Source organism: Cornus florida, unplaced genomic scaffold, assembly GCF_030987335.1.
Source record: "Cornus florida cultivar Cherokee Brave unplaced genomic scaffold, ASM3098733v1 CherokeeBrave_3.0.0_Hap2_Chr11, whole genome shotgun sequence".
Lineage (NCBI taxonomy): Eukaryota > Viridiplantae > Streptophyta > Magnoliopsida > Cornales > Cornaceae > Cornus > Cornus florida.
In genome coordinates this window covers 79,766,950-79,789,762 of record NW_026775581.1, presented here as the reverse complement: position 1 = coordinate 79,789,762, position 22,813 = coordinate 79,766,950, and the positions used below count along the sequence as shown (strand labels likewise).

Here is a 22,813-nt window from a genome sequence, read left to right as displayed (position 1 = left end):
ATGCCAAAAATTGGAACATCACATTTGGCTCATGCCAACCTAACATGGTGACTCCAAGAAAAATTTTGAAATTACATATATAACCCTAAATTTTCTTTTAATTGTATTGACGGAAATAAATTAAATTTTTCATAAAACATAAAAAAAAAAAAATTTCAGAGAAAAAAATACTTCGTCATATTCAAATTTGAATCAGATCAAATCACTAAAATCGATTTTGATTCAATTATAATAGAATTTGGAGGTTTGAATACTGATTCAAACCATAGGATATGATTCAAATGTGTAACCGAATTTTAATTGAGCAAAATTCTTGTCAAGAATGAGTTATTTGATATTAAAATTGTTTGAGTTATCAAGATAGAGAGTACCTATTGAAATGTGTGTCAAATGGAAAAGAAAAACCAACAGAAGTATGCAACAAATAAAAAATACGAACGCACAGAACACACTCAACTACTATGACATAAACCAACATTTGTCCCCTAAACAATCATATTGAACGGCTTTTGGTAGTTTCTAGAAGTAAAGTGATGATAAATAAATGAGAACATTTTTCGTAATATGTTATGTGAATTCTGGTGGAATGGTATTGTTGCTTATGGACTATAGAAGGAAGGAGCACACTTGAATTTCCAATCCTCATGCCCAAAATTTGTGTACTCTTCTATATAGAGGTAATTTAATAAGAATGGGATACAAAGACAAAAGTCTTACCTTTATGACTTCAACCAAGCAGTCCTTTATAGACACTAAATCTTCTTGAAATGTTACTAATCTAAAAAAAAAAAAAAAAAAAAAAAAAAAAAAAAAAGAAGAAGAAGCTTACATATACATCAAGCACATCATAGAGAGAAGCATTTTGCCACTATCAACAATTTTACAATTTCATCAAAACATAGAGGAATTATGATCAAATTTCACATTAATATACATAAATGCGACAAAGATGTATATTTTATAAACTTTATAGCAAGCCATATTGATAATTGATCCCTTTAATCTTTGAAAATAGAATGAATAATATGAAAGAAACTATCAAGTCCAAAGAGATCGCATTACCTCCATCCATGAAATCAGTTTGGTTAATGCCTGCAAAACAAATTTGGAAATCCTAATGATGTTCACGCCTATACAAATCTTTATGCGTATACTTGATGGAGACAACACAGACTACTTTTGTTAGGCATGGGAAATCTGTAAGGATTCTGTATGAATGAAACGAGAGAGAGCAATCCATCATGTTAACCCTTGTTTTAAACTAATCAGATGATAACCACCATCAACTTCCCACAACCACGCTGCTGTAACTTCTTACAACGTGTAACGTTGTGTCAAACGCAGTGGATTAGAATATAAATGTATTGTGACAATATAGGCCACACACGTGTTATAAATATACGTGTCTAACATTCTCTCACTTGGCCAATATTGACACACTTACTTTCCTTATAGGTTTGAGAACTAAAACTTTATCTAAAGAATTTAAGTGTATAAAATCATGGCGGAAATCACACTCTATATATGAGTGTTACCATCCATGTATCATTATGTCACTGTCTTTCTTTACATAAATATCTTTATGTGGTAGTACTATATAAATAGTTATTTCAAGAAAAACTATTCAAGGAAGTCAACTTTATTGTCCCAATGGACTATCTGTATGAATAAGCTCCCATAAGCCTATTCTGAGGTCCTACTTTATTATCCAAAAGGATAATTTGTCATTTTTAACTTTATGTATACTTCCTTAAAAATGACAAATAAATATCAAGAATCATCGTAACATAAATAGAATTACAAACTTTAAAGTGTCTTAGTAAATCAAACACAAGACATATCAATAAGCCCCATATGTCCTACATGTTCCTTATACAATTTGGGTGGCAAACCCTTTGTCATAGGATCTGCGACCATTGACCTTGTTCCTATGTAATCTACTAACACTTGATGATTCTAAACTTTTTCTTTAACAACAGGGAACTTTATGTCAATCCACCTGTTTGAACTCCCACTTGTATTGTTGTTACAAAAACGAACCGCAGCGAAATTATTACAATAGATTCTCAATAGCTTAGAGATGGAATCCACAATTTTAAGACCTGTGGTAAAATTCCGTAACCATAAGGCATGTCCTGTAGCCTCATGACATGCTCCGTACTCCGCCTCCATAGTAGAAGAAGTAATTGATTTCTATTTTAAGCTTTTCCACGAGATAACTCCTCCTGCAAAGAGGAATACATATCCTGATGTTGACTTTCTAGAGTCAATGCATCCTCCAAAATTAGAATCAGAATATCCAACCACTTCCAAAAGATCTGATCTTTTGTATGTCAGCATGTAATCATTTGTCCCTTGTAGATATCGCATCACTTTCTTTGCAGCTCGCCAATGATCCATTCCTAGATTACTTTGGTATCTGCCTAACATTCCTACTGCAAATGCAATGTCTAGTCTAATGCATACCTGCACATACATTAGACATCCTACTGCAGATGCATAAGGAATGACTTCCATCTCTTCCCTTTCCAAATCATTTCTTGGGCACTGATTTAGACTGAATTTGTCACCCTTGATGATAGGAGCAACACTTGAAGCACAACCCAACATTCGAAATCTCTCTAAAACTTTATTGATATAGGCCTTTTGGGATAATCCAATCAATCCTTGGGATTTATCCCTATAAATTTCTATGCTAGTGATATAGGATGCTTCACCCATATCTTTCATATCAAAATTTTTAGAGAGAAATTCTTTAACTTCATGTAGCAACCCTAAGTCGCTACTGGCAAGCAAAATATCATCCACATATAGGATCAAAAGAATGAACTTACTCCCACTAACCTTAAGGTATATACATTGATCAACGATATTCTCTTTAAACCCAAAAGAAGAGATAACATCATGAAATATGTAATACCACTGACGTGAAGCTTGTTTCAACCCATATATGGATTTCTTGAGTTTGCAAACCATATTGTTTTCTTTATCTGAATGAAAACCTTCAGGTTGTTTCATATATACCTCATCATTCAAGTCCCCATTAAGAAATGCCGTTTTCACATCTATTTGATGTAACTATAAATCAAAATGAGCTACCAATGCCATGATAATACGAAGAGAATCCTTTATAGAAACGGGAGAAAATGATTCATGGTAATCAATGCCTTCCCTTTGGGTATACCCTTTGGCTACAAGTCTGGCCTTATATTGTTCAATCTTGCCTTTTGGGTCTCTTTTAGTCTTATAAACCCATTTACAGCCAACTGCATTAGCCCCTTCTGGCAATTGAACCAAATCCCAGACTTGATTTTTGGCAATAGAGTCTAGTTCCTCTAACATGGCATCATACCATAACCTTGAATTTTCTCCACTCATGGCTTGTGAAAACGTAATTGGGTCTTTATCAATTCCAATATCATGGTCAATTTCTTATAGATATACAACATAATCAGAGGGGATTGCAGGTTTTCTTACTCTTGAGGACCTTCTTAACTCTATATGTTCATTTAGAACAGGTTCATTGACAACAGGATTCTTATGGGTAGGACCTTCTTGATTTACCTGTTCTTCCATAATAACATCTTGAGAAATGTCTTGAAGTATAGGTAAAGGTTCTTTAGTCACAGGTCTACCAACTAAATCCCGTGTTTCCTCAAAAATTAAATTTTGAGGTTGTTCACTCCCACTAATGTCAACATCCTCAAGAAACCTAGCATTTCTCGCCTCAACAATAATGGGTTTATGCGAAGGACAATAAAACTTGAACCCCTTGGACTTTTCTGCATAGCCAATAAAAAACCCACTTATTGTCTTTAAGTCTAACTTTTTCTCTATAGGATTGTACACCCTAACCTCAACTGGACAACCCCATATGTGTAAGTGTCCTAAACTTGGTTTCCAACCATTCCATAACTCAAAGGGTGTTTTTGGAACCAATTTGGTTGGAACCTTGTTTAAGATATACACAACGGTTTTTAAGGCCTCACTCCATAGAGATAAAGGGAGAGAAGAATTACTAATCATACTTCTTACCATATCCATTAGCATTCGATTCCTTCTTTCTACTACATTATTTTGTTCTAGTGTGCCTGGCATCGAATATTGTGTTATAATGCCATTCTCCATAAGGAATTTTGCAAATGGACCTGGTCATTGTCCTTGTTCTGTATATCTACCATCATATTCTCCTCCTCTATTCGATTGCACTATCTTGATTTGTTTTCCCTTTGTTTTTCTACCTCCACCTTATATGATTTAAAAACATCAAGTGCTTCACTTTTATCATTTAGAAGGTAAAGATACGTAAAACGTGTGCAAACATCAATAAAGGTGACAAAATATTTTTGACCATTGAAACATGAAATTTGAAAAGGTCTATATATATTAGTGTGTATGATCTCTAAAACTTGAGAACTCCTTCTGGCACCCTTATTGGTTTTGTTAGTCTGCTTACCCTTTATGCAGTCCACACAAATACCAAAATCAGAAAAATCAAGAGTATCAAGTACTCCATCATTTACTAATCTTGTAATTCTTTGTAAGGAAATATGTTATAATCTCCTGTGCCATAATAAAGAAGATTTCTCTATTTTAGCCTTACGCTTAATGCCAATATTTCCATGCAAGGTTAAGTGGTTATGGTCAATATTAGGGTTTAAATCTAATTTATATAAACCATCAACCAAAATACCATTACCAATAACAACAGAATCTTTTACAATACTTAAAGAAGTATTAAAGAAATTAAAACTAAAACCAAATCCAACAAGTTTCGAAATAGAAATCAAATTTTTTGAAAAAGTTGGAATATAAAAAGTTCTTTCAAGTTCTAATGTAGAGCCAGATGGTAATGTGAGTCTGTAGGTTCCAACCGCCTCCACATGTGAACTCATCTTGTTCCCCGAATAAATGAAATTTTCACTTTTCGTCAGTCTCCTTAGGTTGATTGAACCCTGCATGGTATTAGCAATGTGAATTGTGGAACCAGAATCAATCCACCAAGCATCATTAAATGTATTAACTACATTTGATTCATAACACACAAAGGAAAATAGATTACCCTTTTTAAGCAGCCAAGCCTTATACTTTGGACATTCCTTTTTTATGTGCCCTTTCTTTTTGCAGAAGAAGCATTTGATGGTACCTTTATCGTCAACTTTGCTAGTTGATGCATTTCCCTTCTTCTTAAATTGCACACCCTTTTTGATATATCCCTTTTCCATGAGTCGCTAGATGAGCACTTTCTAGCTTCTCCTGATTCAATCTCCCCTCCTCTTGAACACACATGGTAAGCAATTCATTAACTGACCATTTTTACTTATGTGTGTTATAAGAAATCTTGAATGGCCCATATTCAGCAAGCAGGGAGTTGAGTATAAACTGGACAAGGAATGTCTCTGAAAAGGTAAACTCCAATGAGTTCATTTGGGCAGCTATATCTCTCATTTCCATAATATGTTCACGGACCCCTTTATCACCCATATGCTTCATTGATGATAATTTGGTCATTAGGGTGCTAATCAATGCTTTATCGGAACTTACAAACTGTTGTTCAATTGCTGTCATGTTTTCTTTTGCCTTAGTACATTCAGGAATTGAACTCCTTATGTTTTTCCCAATATAACATTTAATGAGACATATACTTAAGCGATTTGATCGCTCACACCTCTCATAAGAAGCCCTTTCACTTAGCGTACTTGATTCCGTGGGGATGGGTGGTTCATCCACACGAAGTGCCAAATCAATGTCCATACACCCCAATGTTAGAAGGATTTTCTCCTTCCAATCCAAATAATTATCACCAGTTAAAAATGGGATATGAGATGAACCAATATTGACAGAACCAGATGAAATTACTGCAAAAAGAAAACATGCCAAACATTACTCTACTATACAATAAACTTTATTGAAATTCTTAACCCACGTTAAAAATTTCATATCAAAACAATGTGTCATTATAACCTTCCTGTGGGCAGAGATTTTAATACACTAAAGTTTTGAAAAATATAACCATAATGGGATAAAATATTCTTTACTGGCATTAAATTGATAATGATACAGTCTTGTGGGCATTTGTATTCATTGCCAGTTTAATTCCATATCCCCTTCTTTTTTTTTGTTTATCCACGTTCATTCATAAACAATGATTATTTCCCTGTAGGGCAGAATAAAACACTTTTTATGAATGAACTATAACCTTTTAATGCATAATCTTTATGTGATATAAATATCATATATTAAAACTTTTTATTTTTTATTTTTATTTTATATTACAAAACCAACAACCAAAGATGCTTTGGCTACTCTCTGGTTAAAAAATACAAATTAAAATAGTAGTAATACTCATACTTTAATAAATTGTATGTATGAAAATATATTGGATATGAATTTTTTTTTTTTTTTTTTTTTTAAAAGCAGTAACTGTATAACTCTGGAGTATTCTTCATTTGTATAGAAATTTTCAAAACTATACAACTCCAAAGTATTCTGTATAAATAAAAATTCATTATAAAACAAATCTTTATGGTCTTATGATGAGATTTACCCTTTTTTAAAACAGTCGGGTTTGAATCACTTTTACCATCAAAAAGGCCAACGTTGCTCCCACTGTATAAATTCATAATGACATTCTCCCATATTTAAAGCAGTCGTTAAACACTTTATTCATCGCAATCCTTATGGGTGTAGTATTCTACCACTTCATTCCGGCCAACTTAACCAAACAATAAAACAGTACCGGAAAAATATTACAGACAGAAACACACCCACCAAAAATAATACAGAACAAATAGAACACAAAGGAAATATTACATGCCAAAAAGACAACGGCGACATAGCCGCTAAACAAATATTATAGGCCAGAAATAGAACGGCAACATAGTCGCTAAACAAATATTACAGACATACAAACCGAAGGATAACATAGCCAAAAGGTATCGCTCTAATACCAAATGAAAGAAACTATAAGTCCAAAGAGATCGCATTACCTCCAGCCATGAAATCAGTTTGGTTAATGCCTGCAAAACAAATTTGAAAATCCTAATGATGTTGACGCCTATACAAATTTTTATGCGTGTACTTGATGGAGACAACACAGACTACTTTTGTTAGGCATGGGACCTCTGTAAGGATTCTGTATGAATGAAACGAGAGAGAGAGCAATCCATCATGCTAACCCTTGTTTTAAACTAATCAGATGATAACCACCATCAACTTCCCACAACCACACGGCTGTAATTTCCTACAACGTGTAACGTTGTGTTAGACGTAGTGGATTAGAATATAAATGTATTGTGGCAATATAGGCCACACGTGTTATAAATATACGTGTCTAACATAATAATGACAGCTAAATCAAGTACGTGGTTGGTTGCAAAAAGTAAAATCAAGGCAAACAAATATCAACATATATTGTTGCCAAATAGAGAATTCCATATGTAAATGGATATGTTTCTGTTCTTCAATGAGAATATATATTTGTATAAAAGTGCAATGCTTTGTGGGTATGCCTATGTTCAAACAGAAACAAAGATGTCCACATATGTATATAATTGTGTCAACGTCCACATAAAAAATTCAGCTGAAATTTGAACAAATTAATTAAGAGCTGAAGAAGGAAGAATATAAATAATTTTATGGTGGATATATAAAGGAGTCAGATTAAGAAGGATACCTTAAAGGTATGAAATGTCTGGGATGTGAGCAATCTTAGGCCAATCTTCCCCCTTTTCCTTTTGGCATCTATCATTTAGCTGCTGTGAACCATATCCGATAATCAGTTGTTGTAATGCGGTGAGCTGACGTATGCCTTCGGGCAGTGACTTCAAACTCGGACAATCATAAATACCAAGTTTTTGAAGTGATGTGAGGTTGCCTATCCACTCTGGTAAACTTTCCAAATTTTCACATTCTGAAATGGATAGAGATTGGAGAGTGGTAACGTGTTGAAGCCCTGCAGGAAGAGACTCCAACTTGGGGATGTTGTGGATAAGCAGAGAAGTTAGGTTCCTGAGGCCTTCAAAATGCATGCCATCATCTGACAAATCCAACTCTTGGCACGAGTAGATCTCCAGGGACATGAGGGCGGTGAGATGCCTCATCCCTCTGGACAGAGAGGTTAGTTTTGGACACCTTCCAATCTCTAGTTTTAGTAGAGAAGTGAGAAGTGGGAATGCCTCCTCCGGCAGAGTAACTAGATCCTCAATGTAAGATATTGAGAGTTCCTCTAAGTCGGAAAGAGGAACGAGTGAAGAAGATGACGTTGCAACAGTAGTTGGGGTTTCCTTTGCCATCGTCAGTAACTGCTGTTGTAATACCTTCCCGCTGACTGCCCCAAATTCTAGTTTTACTACAGTTGGTTGCAGAGGCATTGATGTTAGCTGAGGGCAGCCATGAATCATTGATTCAACAAGACAAGGAAATGATGGGTGTGATAATAGCTGCTGCTCATCTTGATTGTTTGCTGTTGATTGTTCTTCATCTTCTCCTAATTTACTCCTCCACCATCCCTTCAAATTTGGCATTCCCGAGATATAGAGATTTTCCAGCGATGGAAAGAACATTGCTGCTGTTGTTGTTGTTGGCTCTCTTGAAGAAGATGGAGAAAAAGAGGACTCATTATTAACACCACCACAACTGTTGTCATCTATGTACTCTACCGATTCTAAGCCAAAAAGAGAGGCTTTTGAGACAAGGAAGCTGCTCGAATTTTGGAAGATGTTTGCATCCGTTGCAATTATCTAAAGAAATTTCAACAAGATTCAGGAGGAAGGACATCCAGGTTGGTAATCCCACACCCCCATACCCTTCTATTTTAAGCTTTTTCAAATTTGTGTGTGGCCGGAGAGCTTCCAACACCGACTCTAACTCATCATCATCATCATCAATATGGTTGTCAAAATATAAACTCAAAGACTGAAGGTGTTGTTTCTCTTTCAAGTTTGCTTCCTCTGCTTCTTTTAATCTTGGCCTCGACCACTCTAGTACAATTGACAGCTCCCCCCTTAAATTGTTTAGATCTTTCAATTCACTTAACCTGTTAGATGGACCCACCTTGAATTCTTTTAAAGTTCGAAGGCAAGTCAACTCCCCCAGTCCACGCGGCATATCACTCAATCCATGGCAACCATCAATCTCGAGATGCCTAAGCCTCACCAATTTTCTAATCTCTCTTGGCAATCGTTCCAGGCTTTCACAATGGCTAAGTTTTAGGGTTTGCAAATTTGGCAACTCGGTTATAGAATTTGGCAGTGTCTTGATACCAGAATTACCAGAGAGATCTAGATACCTTAAATGTGTTAGCTTACTTATGCAACTTGGCACCGTTTGGAACCCCAATTTGTGCAGATCCAACACCCGTAACCTTTTAAAGGTGGAAACAATTTTTGCATAAACTGAATTCTCCCGTTCCACATCATATGAAACTGTTGAATAATAACCTTGAGCCGGCCAAAAAAATGTTCTTATTCCGATAGCTCCAAGCAACGGGGCTGGAATTTCCCATGGTCTATCATTTAAAGATGGCAAATCAACCGACACATGATGGATTCTTGGGGGAACTTCTTTTGTGCTCAAATTTACCATCAAACTCTCACTTTCCGCAACTAAAACTGCAAGGTCATGCATAAGATCATGCATTTTACAACTTATTATATTACCAAATTTGTCTACTTCCTCATCCTGAAAAAATGACCTCCTTAATAACATTTTAAAATACAAATCTCCAACATCCTCCATATCTTCATTTTCATTTGACAACCAGATAAATCCATGCGCGCACCACAATTGAATCAATTGTTGCTTATCAATTACATGATCCTTAGGATATAAGCAACAAAATGCAAAGCATTGCTTTAGATGCCAGGGAAGGTGATCATAGCTCAACTTTAATATTGGTAGAACAATATTCTCCTTTTGAGCTATTTTTGGAATATCTTTATTTTTAAAACTCAACCACTCCTCCTTTGTCTCTCTCGAGTATAATAGGCTTCCTAATACCCTAATGGCTAAAGGAACTCCTGCGCACTTCTTCACAATTTCCTTTCCAATTTCCACCTGATATGCATTGTCTAACTCGTACTGTTCTTTAAATGCCATTTGCTTAAAAAGAGACCAAGACTCTTTCTCAGACAAGCCTTTTAAATGATATGGTGAATTTACCCCTGAAGCAGTTGCAACTAATTTACTACGGGTGGTTATTAGAATCTTACTTCCCTTTGCACCACCCATCAATAGTCTACTTAATTCCATCCATTGCACCCAATTCTCATTCCAAACATCATCCAACCCTAGGAAGTATTTCTTCCCATCAATTATTTCCCTAAGTTTCTTTTGCACTTCATCCATATGAAGGTCTTTAGTTTTTTCGCCTGTCGCACTTTCTATGATATTTTTTGCTATTTGTTTCACATCAAAGACATCAGAAACACACACCTACGATCAAAATGTTTAGCGACCTTTTCATCATTATTGACTAATTGTGCAAGTGCGGTTTTTCCCATCCCCCCGATCCCAACTACTGCAACGACAGACACATTCTCTTGAACGTTGGAGTCCATCAACAATTCTACAATTGCCTTTTTATCATTATCCCTCCCAATAACATCTTCAGCACGCACAAAAGAGTGACTCTCCTCCCTCTTCACTTGCACATCTATAGGCCGTTCACCACCGAAGTGGAATTTGATCTTATTTTCAGCAATGGCATCTAGTCTCTCACAAATGGCCTTAACTTTGTGACTCATCTTAAAACGGAAAAACAGCTGGTTTGAGCTTGAAAAGAAAATGCGTACCTTCTTGGCCTTTTTGTTCTTAGTCATCACCTTACGCCGCAAATCTTCTGTTGAGAAGTCATCCAGCAAGTCATCGACATCATCAACCACTTCTTTGAGCATTTCAACCAAAGCACTATCCTGCCTGTTTGTAGCGTCGTGCTGCTGCGCATCGAAAAGTCCGGCTTTGACAATGGAAATGGTGTCCTCCAATTTGGCAGTCTCTGTTTTGAGACCACACAGCAATTGGATCTCTTGGAAAGCATCAGAGCCCAACTTCTTCACAATTTCAGTCACAACGCCAGAAAGAATTGCGTCTGCCATTTTTTTAGTGGTTACTGAAAGTACTGAATGAAAAGCAATACTATATATCTATGAGAGGTTGCGCGCAGTAAGTGGAAGACTGCCATAACCCCTATTTATAGATAACATACTCCTTCCTCTCAAGAACCCTAACTTAGCCACCATTGGAGGAAAGATATCACTTTGTTTTCACTTGTTATAGTTCACCGTCCTAGTTCAAGAATTGTCTGGACTACCAACAGAGGCTCCAACATTACAGGTTCGCAAAACCCTCGCTGAAACTAAAAAAAAAATTTACTCTAAAAGTTAAACATACACTCCTTTCTCTTTTTTTTAGACACACCCCCCACAAAAATATGGAATTGTTTATAATACAGGGAACCAGTGAGTAGGGCTGCAAATGAGCCGAGCCGAGCCGAGCTTTAGGCTGTTCGGGGTCGGCTCGTTTGTTTATGGGATCAGCTCGGGCTCGGGCTTGGCTCGTGACGAGCTCAAAAATTTGAGCTCGGGCTCGGGCTCGGCTCGTTTAACAAAAAAATTAAATTAAAATTCAAAATTAATTAGTATTCTACAGGCCACATACACACTATCATGCAAAAAAAACACAACAATAACAACAAATTGCTATATTTGTGTCATTACAATATTCATTGTGTTTGCCATAGAGGTCTCAGGAAACCTACAGAGTACAAACTAGAAACAAGCTAGGAAAGTAAAATTTCATCCAAATTGAGAACCTAATCACTAGAAATATTATAAAGAAAACTGAAAACTAATATTCTAGGCATACATAAAAACTCATAGCCACCCAATTGTCTATCAAAAAGGAAACATCAACTTCTCTTAAGCCTTCTTCTTGTCTTTTAATTGCCCTCTTGGAATCTTATCACAACTTTGGCATCAAAAACTGCATACTATTACTTGATTTCAATATTTGCCTTTTCTGCAAAGTGATCAACTTGGTCCTCAATACTCTGTATGCACCGTATGAAGCAATACGAAAGCTGTTTCATTGAAAATTATGATCATCAAAAAATAGTACAACATTTATAATAAATATTTATGTATTCAATGTAAGAAAAAAAATTCGCAAAGCAGTTGCACCAATTCCCCCGATTGACAGAACCCACAAAATGAAAAAATATGTACATCATAACTCATAAGTCAATCCAGCACCCTCTAAGGAACATTCTCCTTGGTAATGCCAAGTTAGCCATACAAGGCAATACAAAGAAACCTCCTACAGGAAATCCAATACAAAGGCAATACAAGGAAATATAGTACAGCTTTAGTTTGCAACATTGACTGGTAATCACTAGACACAGATTCAAGAATTACATTAAAGTTACATTCTCCTTGGTCTTTCATTTGGAAGGAGAACGACATGCCACTTGACTAAGCCCATGGTGGTCACAGGTCACTAGACACAAATTCAAGGATTACATTCAAGCAAATGATCAACAGTATGTAATGCTAGTTACATAAATTAGTTTGCAACATTGAATGGTGATCACTCATGTTTGTATGTATAGTTTGCAGCTTGCAGAAGTCAGCGGATTAAATGTTTTTCAACTTTCAGAAAAAGAATTCAGTGGGTCACAATTTTGCTGATTGCACTTATCAAAAATAAAATAAAATAAATTTTCTAATTGCATGAATGAAATCATGTCACAGAATTATTAAAGGACCTGTGCGGTTCCATGTGGCAAACAACAAAACACAGCATACACATTAGAAAAATCTGCATCCTTGATAGCAACCATATAGGAAGTCAAACATTGAACTTTCATCTCAAAGCTATAAAAATAGTACTAACTGTTCTAGGAATAAGCACAATTGAAACATTTCAAAAAGGAAAAAATAAATAAATAAATAAATAAATGTTTACAGAACTGCAATGCCAGAAAAAGAAAAAGAATATATAAAACAAAAATGACTCCATGGTTTTCCACATATGCGAAACCATATAAAATCCCCATTAAGTTCTAGTATTTTTGACCGGTACTGCACACTAACAAGATCTTCATTGGAAGAAATTTGTTAATATTGACACCATCAAGAATATATATATACCTGATTTTCTTTCTGATTTTCCTAAACAAAGCACCATCCTTGCAAACAGCAATGCCTTTTTGCAAACATTCCTTAGTTACCTGCCATAAAAGGAAACAAAGAAATAAAATGTACATTTAACAGATAGCCGTAATATAAACAATTTCTAAATTTATCTGTGGAAGAAGTTAATATTTCACAACTCAAGAAGAATAGTACAACATTCATAATCTTTTTTTTCAAAGATTTATTACTATCATGAATTACTTTTTTAGGTATATTTTTCTGCGGAAGAATCATTGCAGATTAACTAAAGAAGAATAACCACTGCAACAATTATGTAGCCTACCAATGCACAATGACTAGTAAAGGGGAAAAAAGATATTAAAAATAAAAAAGTAAATACCAGTAACATACCGATAGAAACTTCTTCAAATCTCTTTCAGATGCAATGTCAAGCAACACAGAAAAAGCTCAGCTAATTTCAATTCTCAAGGAAGAGGCAACCTGGAGGAATGGGTTCTTTAGAAGATAAATTTTAGGAATATGTGGAAGAGACCTATAAAGAATTTAGAAAGCCTATGAATTCAGAATAACAATAAATGAAACATACAACTCAGCAGCACAAAAGTAATAGAAACTTACTTCTTATAACAATATTATGCAGGTTTTCTCTTTTCCAAAATCAAAATCACCAAATCACCAAAAAGCTCCAACCTATACATAAATGAAATAAAATAAGATTAAGAATTAGAATATAATTAAGTATGTTAGTAATCTACACAAATAGAAAAAAAAATTACTTACCAAAAGAAATAGTTTCCAGCGAAGGGATTGCCCAAAATGGATCATATAACAACAGGTTTTCTCTTTTCCAAAATCAAAGCACCAAAAAGCTCCAAACTACACATAAATGAAATAAAATAAAATAAGATAAGAATTAGAATTTAATTAAGTATGTTAGTAGTCTACACAAATGAAAAAAAAAAAATTACTTACCAAAAGAAATAGTTTCCAGACTACCCAAAATGGATCATGTAACTATATTATGCAGGTTTTCTTTTTTCCAAAATCAAAATCACCAAAAAGCTCCAACTTATCCATAAATGAAATAAAATAAGATTAAGAATTAGAATATAATTAAGTATGTTAGTAATCTACACAAATAGAAAAAAAAAATTACTTACCAAAAGAAATAGTTTCCAGCAAAGGGATTGCCCAAAATGGATCATACAACAGCAGGTTTTCTCTTTTCCAAAATCAAAGCACCAAAAAGCTCCAACCTACACATAAATGAAATAAAATAAAATAAGATAAGAATTCGAATTTAGTTAAGTATGTTAGTAGTCTACACAAATGAAAAAAAAAAAAATTTACTTACCAAAAGAAATAGTTTCCAGACTGCCCAAATTGGATCATGTAACTATATTATGCAGGTTTTCTCTTTTCCAAAATCAAAATCACCAAAAAGCTCCAACTTATCCGTAAATGAAATAAAATAAGATTAAGAATTAGAATTTAGTTAAGTATGTCAGGAATCTATACAAATGAGAAAAAAATCTACTTGCCAAAAGAAATAGTTTCTAGTCAAGGGACCGCCCAAAATGGATCATGTAATAATATTATGCAGGTTTTCTCTTTTCCAAAATTAAAATCACCAAAAAGCTCCAACTTACCCATAAATGAAATAAAATAAGATTAAGAATTAGAATTCAGTTAAGTATGATAGTAATCTATACTAATGGAAAAAAAAGAAAAAAAAAAAAAATTACTTACCAAAAGAAATAGTTTCTAGTCAAGGGACTGCCCAAAATGGATCATATAACAATATTATGCAGGTTTTTTGTTTTCCAAAATCAAAATCACCAAAAAGTTCCAACCTAGACATAAATGAAATAAAATAAGATCAAGAATTATAATTTAATTAAGTATGTTAGTAATCTATACAAATGGGAAAAAAATTACTTACCATTCGTGGGATGATTAAGGTAGTTTTATCTCCTTCATATCTTCCGTTGTTCTCTACAAAAATTGAAAAATAAAAAATAAAAAGAAAAATCATTTCAATTTAATTTCAAATATAAGAGAATGGAAGTTATATTAGAAAGTTCAAAAATACTTACATTTAATACTTTTTTTACTCCATGAATAGAACGTACCCAGTCGCCAGCACAAATCAAAGCTTCCACCGTTTTTGTAGATAATGATGCACGATATGGATCTATAGTTCTACCTCCAGTGCTAAAAGCAGCCTCAGAAGCAACCGTAGTGATAGGAATTGACAAAATATCAACTGCCATTTTGGATAGAATGCGAAATTTGAGATTATTGACTTTCCACCATTCTATTGCATCAAAAGAGTGATCCATCTCACCATGACAAATAAAAACACCTTCTTCTAAATACATGTCCAATTCAGATTTTGAAGGCTGAACACATTCATTTTTTCTAACAAAAAGATCAAATTCAAGCCTTCCTTTACTTTTGAACTTAGAAGTGTGACTAGACTCACAATCAATAGCTGCAACTGTTACATTCACTTCTTGCTCCAAGTTGGTGGAAGTATAAGTTTCTACATACTCTTTAAATAAATCATATAATGCCTTACGCACTATGTCAATGTTTTTTGATGCTTCTAGCTCGGAATATATTTTGGGAAAGCAAAACTTAATAAGCACCATTTTGTACCTTGGATCCAAAATTGCACCTATGGCCATCAAAAGATTGCATTCACCCCAATACTTGTCAAACTTTTCTTTCATTTTGTTGGCCATTGATCGCATATAAATATTTTCATCCAATGAATTTTCACTTAAGGCTTCTTTTATCTTCCATACTTCAGGCAAAAACATGTTTGAAGTTGGGTACACACTTCCAGATATAGTGTTTGTCACTTCCTGAAAAACTTTTAAAAATTGACACACCTCCTCTATTCTACTCCAATCCTCTAAACTAGGCAACCATCTATAACTGGGATCTCTATCTTGATATCTTGGAAACACCTCCTTGAATTTTATTGCCGCTTCCAACATAGCATATGTTGCGTTCCAACGTGTGGGAACATCTAAAATTAACTTCCTTGAAGGCAATTGCAACTGTTTCACAATCTCACTGAATTTGAGAAGCCGTGCCTCTGATGCCTTTAAGTACTTAACACTCTCACGAACATTTTCAATCACATTCTGGATTTCACTAAGCCCATCTTGCACCATGAGGTTTAAAATATGTGCACAACATCGTACATGAAAGATCTTCCCACCAAAAAACAGTTTACTTTTAATGGTGAAATTATCTCTCAAAATCCTGATAGCTGCATCATTATTACTTGCATTGTCAAAAGTAACAGTTGATACTTTATTTTCAATGCCCCAATCAATTAGACATTGAAAAATAGTATCAGCTATGACAACGCCAGTATGAGGAGGTGGCACATCACAGAAATTCAAGATCCTCTTCTGTAATTTCCATTCAGAATCGATAAAATGTCCTGTAAGGCACATATAACCGATCTGCTGACCAGACTTCCAGAAATCTGACGTGATACTAACTTTGTTAACACTTTTAAATGTTGTTTTCAACCTTTTCTTCTCCATCTCATAAACTGCCACACAATCATTCTTCGCCGTAGTACGCGATATCTTTTGATAATGCGGGGTGGCCGTATTCATGAACCGATTGAAAAATTCATGCTCCATCATGTTAAATGAATATTCATGTACGAGTATCATGTGAGCAGCAGCTTCTCTAACCTTTGCATGATCATACTTGAAATTTGCAATATTTGGTTCACTTCCCAGTCCTCCTTTTCCTACACTTAGAATATTTTGTTTTTTATCAACCAGTAGACGACGTGGACACGAGTTCAAGTGCCTAATAAGATGAGTTGTAGGACCCCCAACCTTAGTAGCAAGCTTTGTCTTGCAAAATTTGCATTTTGCTTTTTTACTACCATCCGGCTCTGTAACTATCTCAAAGTCATTCCAGACATGAGATGTTTTTTTTCTTTTCTTTGTTTGAAATGGGCTTTCTTTACTGACCTCAACATCAATCACTTCATTAACCTCATCAATTGGCCTTTTGGCATTTTCATTTTTACTATCCATTTCTAAACTCTCTGAATCTGATGTTGAAGAATTCAAAGAGAAATCTGGATTTTCATTTGACATAGCTGTATATAAAAAATTAAAAAAAAAAAACTACTACAGTATCAAAAAAAAAAAAGAAAAAAGAAAAAAAAGAAAAAGAAAATGATAGAGTAAAACTTAAATCCAAAGAGATGCTAAATAAGATATATTGGCAAAATCTGTAAAAGGGTTAGAAGAAGATATTTAACAGGAGAGAGAACATCCAAACATATAATATAATTAAAGGTTCGTACTGTGACTGCAAACTTTAGTTATAATTTAGTCTTTGTAAGTGTGAAGAGTGAAGACCTACAAGTGTCTGTGCTGGGAGCTATTGAATGTCTCCAGCTCAATTGACATGGCAACAAGAAACATCACTAAAACACAGCCCACATATACCTTGTGCGATGACATGACATTGCAAACACATGCAATCAAATTCATCAATTACTAAACACCTACCACTGTATCAAATTAATGTCCAGTTTGAGTTCAATTTTTTTTACATAATTTAGCACATCATAATATCTAAAAAAAAATGTCGGATCTAATTGTTCAGATATAATATAATAAATGTAAAATGTTATGTGTAATTATCCATATATAATATAATAACAAGAAATCATTGCGAATTCGGGAAGTAAAAAATTGAATCAATAAATTAGGAAAAAATTCTCTCTCACAGTTCGCACTTGGAGGGTGAAAAATTGAAATAGATATTTCCCCACTAATCTGTAAAGAACTAATTCACGAGATAGAACAGAATGGTTGAATCCACACCCAAAAAAAATAAAGAATAATAAAATAAATAAATTAGGATTTCTTACCAAAAGCAAAGATTCAGCCTCAATTTCCTCTGATGTCTGAAACACCAAGAGATTAGCTTCTTTGATCTGTTCCAAAATTCCCTGTAACTTATCTTGCGGCAGTCTAGATCGAGACGAGATTGTCAACCTTCAGGCAAGGTAACTGGTTAGCCCCAAAGGACTTTCGAAGAAGAGGCCTCACAATTCGCTCACTCCAAAGTCCAGAAGACGGAACTGGGGAACTGAAGATCAAGCCTCACAAGTCACAATAATTCAATAAATCGTCTTTGTTGGAGAATGAATAAGGGAAGTTTGTTGGAGAATGAATAAGGGAAGATGCCAGATGGAGATAAAATTAACCCTCGTGAGATTTCCCAACAGTAACAGATAAGATTTGAGATTTCAAAGAGATAAGGTAAGTTTTAATCAATTGACAGGTGTGCAAATCTGCAATAGTTTATAATTTAATTTATTTTCTTTTGGGTACTTATGTTATAAATTATAATAAAATCATATATATATATATATATATATATATATATATATATATATATAATATATATTACATATATAAATATTAACGAGCCTAAACGAGCTCTGTTCACGAACATTAACGAGCCTAAACGAGCTCATGTTCACGAGCCTAAGCGAGCCGAGCCCAGCGTTGCTCAAGCTCGGCTCGTTTACTAAACGAGCCTAAATATTGGGCTCGAGCTCGGCTCGTTTGCTTAATGAACGAGTCCGAGCCGAGCCCTTAACGAGCCGAGCCCGAGCTGTTCATGAACAGCTCGGCTCATTTGCAGCCCTACCAGTGAGCCACAATTAAGAAGCTATGCGATCGTGGAAAATGGGTACAAATGATTTGGTTTATTATGACTCTCTCTTGAGCTAGCCAAATGTCTTGTCATCTAAATTGAGGGAGAGCGCGTTTTTTTAAGTTGCACATTACATCCATAAACAGTTCCATTAGAACTAGCTAAGCGAGTGTTTAGAAAACATGGTACCTGAAGGCCAATACAAAAGAGAGCAATTGAGAGAGATTGAGAGAGAATTCTCCTTGTAATTTTTCATCTTTTTCAATAGTGTGTGTGGTTGTTTCAATAAGCATGGATGACTAATTAAGTATATATTGTCTAATATCTCATTTTTTTTTTTTTTATTTATCTTTATCTCCCAAAATATCTCATTTTTTTTTTCATAATTTCTCTCTCCTACTCATTCACGGTTCAAAGCACCCCGTAATGAGGAGAAGCTGACGGATGTGTTTCATTTTGACTTTGGGACTTGGAAGTTGAGCACCGTCCAGCTCAAGACGTCTTTTGCATTTTAGATCTTATTTAGTATACTTAAAACTGTATACGTGCTTCATGTATTAAATCTTATTTAGTATGCTTGAAACCGTATACTTGTTATGTGTATTTAGATCTCATTTAGCATACTTGAACTTGTATCATTGGTTGTGTATCTAAACCCTATTTAGTCTCGGACACGAGCATCGGTGTCCGAAAAGTGTCCGACACTGGTACGGGACCCCTGGAAGGAGTGTCCGTGCTTCATAGTCTAGCATGCATATAATCTGTTTCCAACTTACTTGTCCATATCAAGTATTTTGAAATTTAATTATTTTGTAATTAAAAATAACGTAGCCTCCACTAGACTTGAATACAAAGATTAAAGGAATCATGACCCTTCTTTTTCTTCTTTTTAACTTGGTAACCAAATGAGGAATCCTGGGCCTTCCCTTTTTTAAAAAATTTTAACATGGCAAGCAAGGAATCCTGGACCTTTTTTTTTTAACATGTCAATACATATATATATAAAAGTTAACCTACTTTGCAATTGGCAAGCAAGGAATCCTTGCCTTGCTAAATCTTCAAAAGTATAATTGGAGTTGGGTTATTTGGAAGTATCCTTGTTTTACACTGTATTTAACGGCAACTTTTATTTTATCTAAATAGCAGTTTTTATTGTTTTACACTGCTTCGTCAATTTATTTGACGACAATTTTTTATTTTATAGTTTTCATTTTTTTTCAAACAATTTACATATACTTTTGTTATCTCCACATTAAGAAATAAAATAGCACATCAATCTCACCCCTCCCAACAATGGCGCCAGATAACAAAGCACCAAAACAAACACTGAGCTGTCTAATTAAGTCTCCATCTCATTTAATTATTTATAATTTTAACCAATTTGATCATATAATTTACAGATTATGCATAAATTGTTAAACTAATTATCATTTGTAAGGCAAGCTCACGAACGAATAATATAAGACAAAATAGAGAATAAGAGAGAGAATAATAGAAGAATCTTTGTGGTTCAGCCACTAGGGGCTTGCGTCTATGAGAGAAGAGAGGAAAATTCTTAAATAATATTAATTAGGGACTACTATTTAAGAAAACAATCACCCTCCTTAGTATTTTTATTCTCCTGCCAACATTGCTTTATAATTTTCTTCAACCTAATTAGAACATAACTTTTGAGATCTTATAAAAATATTTATCTTCACTTCCCATTACAGAGCCAGAATTTTTTTTTTTAGTGGGAGCAGTATTGAATTATAATAAGATTTAAAAAAAAAAAAAAAAAAAAAAAAAAAAAAAAAAAAAGAAAAGAAAAGAGAACTGGACCAAGATAATAAATACAAATATGTAAATGTTTTCTAATAATATTTCCATTCAATATATTATTTGTAATTGTATTCAATGAATATTCAAAATAATCGTGAAAAGGAAAAGCAAAACTCCCTCCTTAACCACTTTATCTGAGGTACCATGACAAAGGAAACTATGAACTTTTGTCATACAAAATACAAATCCCAAAAAAAAAAAATTCCATTTCAGTTTTATTTGTTGTTGATATTCTTTAATTGAAGAAACTAGATCACAATATGGGTGTCAAATTCGATCTTTGAATTAAGAGAATAGTTATGAATAATATTATGTTTGGAATAAGCCATCCTTCTTTACTTGTATATAGAGACATTGTTTTTCCTATTTATTTCTTCAATTTATAATCCCAATGAATCATACATACATACATATATACATATATATGCATGACAAGCTTATGGACAGCATAAGAGAATGTCTTCTAAGCCTTCATATCATTATACCAATGACTACTCTCAAGGTAGAAGATTAATTAAATGAAAAACTAGTAATAGAATAAAGGACTACATGATACTTAACTTGGGGATCAAGATTTATGCAAAGCAATTTCTTTGTATTCTTTCACTAGGATTAATGCAAATTCTTTAATTAGCTAAGATTGATAAACTTTTTAATATTCTCTACTTTGCTTTCAAACACAGCAACTCAAACATTCTTTCTTTCACATTTATCCAATCTTTCCCATTAGATTTTTGCTTTATAGGTGAGTGTTTTAGAATGAATTGAATGACTTGAAGTCTAGCTTGATTTGTTTTTATTTAGATTTTTTTAACACCCCAAGTACTGAATAAAAGACCTTCAGGCCAAGTTTAGAGGAGAGGGATTGTAACGACCCGAATTCGTAGGTCCGAACCGTTAGCCGAGTCCTAAACCGAACCCGAGGTCAACAAGGGACAATACCATTCTTTCCTATATCAATACATATTATACGTGTCATTCTGGATCTATAAAAAAATAAGTAATGAAAAATAAATAAATAATAATAATAAAATAAAATTATAGCCACAAGGTATGTCAAAACAGTCTACTAACCTCTCGAACCCTATGGAGGAGCGTCGTCCGTCACTTGCCATCCGTGTCCTGAAAAAAATGTTAAATGTAATGAGGTAAGCAAATTGCTCAGTAGGTAATGTTGGAATTTATATATATATATATATATATATATATATATATATATATATAGTAAAAATTATTTATGGTCTTATGCATTATGTTTTCTAAAGTAGGATTGCAATATAATTATTGATACTTGATAGATTGGGTTTGTACTTTCCAATTTGGTGGTCTAATTGGGAGTGTGGTTTTTATACCGTTGGATTGTGGTTTTCCAACTTATTTGGTGTGATTTATTTCTAACCATTGATATCTAAATTTCCATGATAGGAAGGGAGACTTAGATATGCTTATTTGTAGAAAAGCCGTCCCCCTCTGTTGTTGTTATATATAAGGGTTTTAAAACCCTTATTCAGACCTATCATACTGACAACTCTCAGAAGGGGGTAAAGCGCTCTAATATTTCGCAGGAATTCACAGAGGATTACATGGATATTTTAAGGTATATGTGCATTAATCATCAACCAGGTACGAGTTTGAATTACTCTTTAATTAATTAAAGTATTCTTGATTTCTACATGAATTAATTTAATTAAAACCCAACAGGTAGTGCCTAAGACCCACCTCTTGTAGCCCCGTGAATCCAAACAATGAATAGGACAATAGGCAATGGGGTTATACGAAGTTGGGAAAAAATACAATATACATTTTCAAGTCCAAAACAAAAGAATGTTGTGTCATGAATGCAATGTCATTCATGTCACTCCCCATTTGTCAGAAAACTTCCATCATTTCACAAACTGTTAATATAACCCGCCATTTGGTGACTCCACAACGACACGAGAGAATGATTGACTACTGTCCCTAACCTTTGATACCTCCGCAACGTCATTTGGGGCCCAAATAGCTCAACCACGCTAAGGTAATCTCTCTAGTTCCCTCTAAACTATATTAACACACCGGCCATTTGGTGACTCCGCGGCGACCGGGTTTTCTCAAAACCATTTTCTCAAATTTCTCCCCAA

At 34.2% G+C, this 22,813-nt stretch overlaps 2 protein-coding genes and 1 pseudogene across 2 annotated transcripts; all 3 read right to left on the bottom strand.

The window, feature by feature from the left end:
- Positions 1 to 5,316: 5,316 nt before the first annotated feature.
- LOC132281379 (uncharacterized) lies at positions 5,317 to 6,999 on the bottom strand. Its single transcript, XM_059783088.1, has 2 exons — positions 6,990 to 6,999; positions 5,317 to 5,858 (listed from the first exon to the last, which is right to left on the bottom strand). Exons 1-2 carry the CDS (start codon positions 6,997 to 6,999, stop codon positions 5,317 to 5,319), a joined length of 552 nt encoding a protein of 183 aa, XP_059639071.1.
- LOC132281377 (putative disease resistance protein RGA3) lies at positions 6,080 to 11,096 on the bottom strand (annotated as a pseudogene).
- Positions 11,097 to 11,992: 896 nt separating this feature from the next.
- On the bottom strand, positions 11,993 to 17,293 carry LOC132281376 (zinc finger BED domain-containing protein RICESLEEPER 2-like). The gene is made up of 8 exons (XM_059783087.1): positions 15,287 to 17,293; positions 14,315 to 14,410; positions 13,935 to 14,030; positions 13,831 to 13,844; positions 13,635 to 13,686; positions 13,149 to 13,228; positions 12,764 to 12,872; positions 11,993 to 12,079 (listed from the first exon to the last, which is right to left on the bottom strand). Exons 1-8 carry the CDS (start codon positions 17,291 to 17,293, stop codon positions 11,993 to 11,995), a joined length of 2,541 nt encoding a protein of 846 aa, XP_059639070.1.
- Between the last annotated feature and the right edge of the window lie 5,520 nt (positions 17,294 to 22,813).

Excerpts from the sequence above, each read along its gene's own strand:
- LOC132281376 (XM_059783087.1), bottom strand. The coding sequence starts at position 17,293 with ATGTCAAATGAAAATCCAGATTTCTCTTTGAATTCTTCAACATCAGAT. Across the intron at positions 14,031-14,314 it reads GCTGGAAACTATTTCTTTTG|TTTGGAGCTTTTTGGTGCTT; the intron begins GTAAGTAATTTT and ends ATTTATGTGTAG. Across the intron at positions 12,080-12,763 it reads TGCCACATGGAACCGCACAG|CTTTCGTATTGCTTCATACG; the intron begins GTCCTTTAATAA and ends TCAATGAAACAG.